This window comes from Nematolebias whitei, chromosome 4 (genome assembly GCF_014905685.2).
Source record: "Nematolebias whitei isolate Nwh7 chromosome 4, NemWhi1, whole genome shotgun sequence".
Taxonomy (NCBI): Eukaryota; Metazoa; Chordata; class Actinopteri; order Cyprinodontiformes; family Rivulidae; genus Nematolebias; species Nematolebias whitei.
This window is the reverse complement of record NC_056501.1, coordinates 1,151,367-1,152,283: the sequence shown is the minus strand read 5'-3', so window position 1 is coordinate 1,152,283 and position 917 is coordinate 1,151,367. Positions and strand designations below refer to the sequence as shown.

The following is a 917-nucleotide window of genomic DNA, read 5'->3' as shown; positions in this document are numbered from 1 at the left end:
GTCCCTCAGTGTCTCAGTGGTTGTCCTCATTAACATGTCCCTCAGTGGTTGTCCTCATTAACATGTCCCTCAGTGTCTCCGTGGTTGTCCTCATTAAAATGACATGTCCTCAGTTGTCCCACACGACAGGAAGATGTTTCGGATATGACGTCACGTGCAGCTCTCCTGAACGGTCCGTGTTTGCGCCTGAGATTTGTCAAAAAGACTTTTTATCTGTAAATGTAGGTTGAGGCTCCGCTGAGTGCTTCTGGGACAAACTCTTCATGTCAGGAACCGCCACAGCGCCGGTTCTGTTCGGGAAGTCCACCGATGCTAACAGAGGCTAACTGGGCTAGCTTCGAGCGGCTTCCTGCAGCCGAGCTGTCGGAGCCGGAGGCCGCCGGAGGCCGCCGGGCTCAGGTGTCGGCCAGCACCTGGACACGCACCGAGTGACAGCTGTGGAGAGAAGCGGGACAAAACGCGCCGTGGACTCAACTCACCCTAACGAGACGCCGTCCATCCTCAGGAGTCACAACAGCGAGCGACCGAGCGCGCGCACCAAGATCTTGTAGTAAAGAGAGATGGATCACTCCGCCTCGAACTGCAGATCCTCGTCCAGAGGCTTTTGTTAAAGCGTCAGTAACATGTTCCAGCTTTATTTCTACAGCTTAGTCCCACTGAGGCCTGGTTTAACAGAGTGATGGCAACAATCATAAAGGATGCGTACAGATGGAGAATAACAAGTGAAAATAAAATGGCATTTAAAATAAAATGTTAAAAAAAAAACAGCTACGTTGTAAATCTGTAGAAACCGAAAAACAGGAACATGTCTGCGTTGGGTTTTGCAGGAACTTACCAGATGTTTGAAACCACTTCGAGAGGTCAAGTGGTGGAGGGACAGCACTTTGGACATGTCCAGAGGAGGGACAGCACTTTGG

General features: G+C 50.8%; 1 protein-coding gene across 1 annotated transcript in view; it reads right to left on the bottom strand.

Annotated features, from left to right (window-relative positions):
* The window catches only part of LOC119408613 (kelch-like protein 3), a 52,699-nt gene extending 52,181 nt beyond the window's left edge, over positions 1–518 (bottom strand). Inside the window, exon 1 of the mRNA XM_037675459.1 lies at positions 480–518. Within this exon, the coding sequence (XP_037531387.1) occupies positions 480–499 (20 nt within the window). The 5' untranslated portion in view covers positions 500–518. The remainder of the gene's footprint in view (positions 1–479) is intronic.
* Between the last annotated feature and the right edge of the window lie 399 nt (positions 519–917).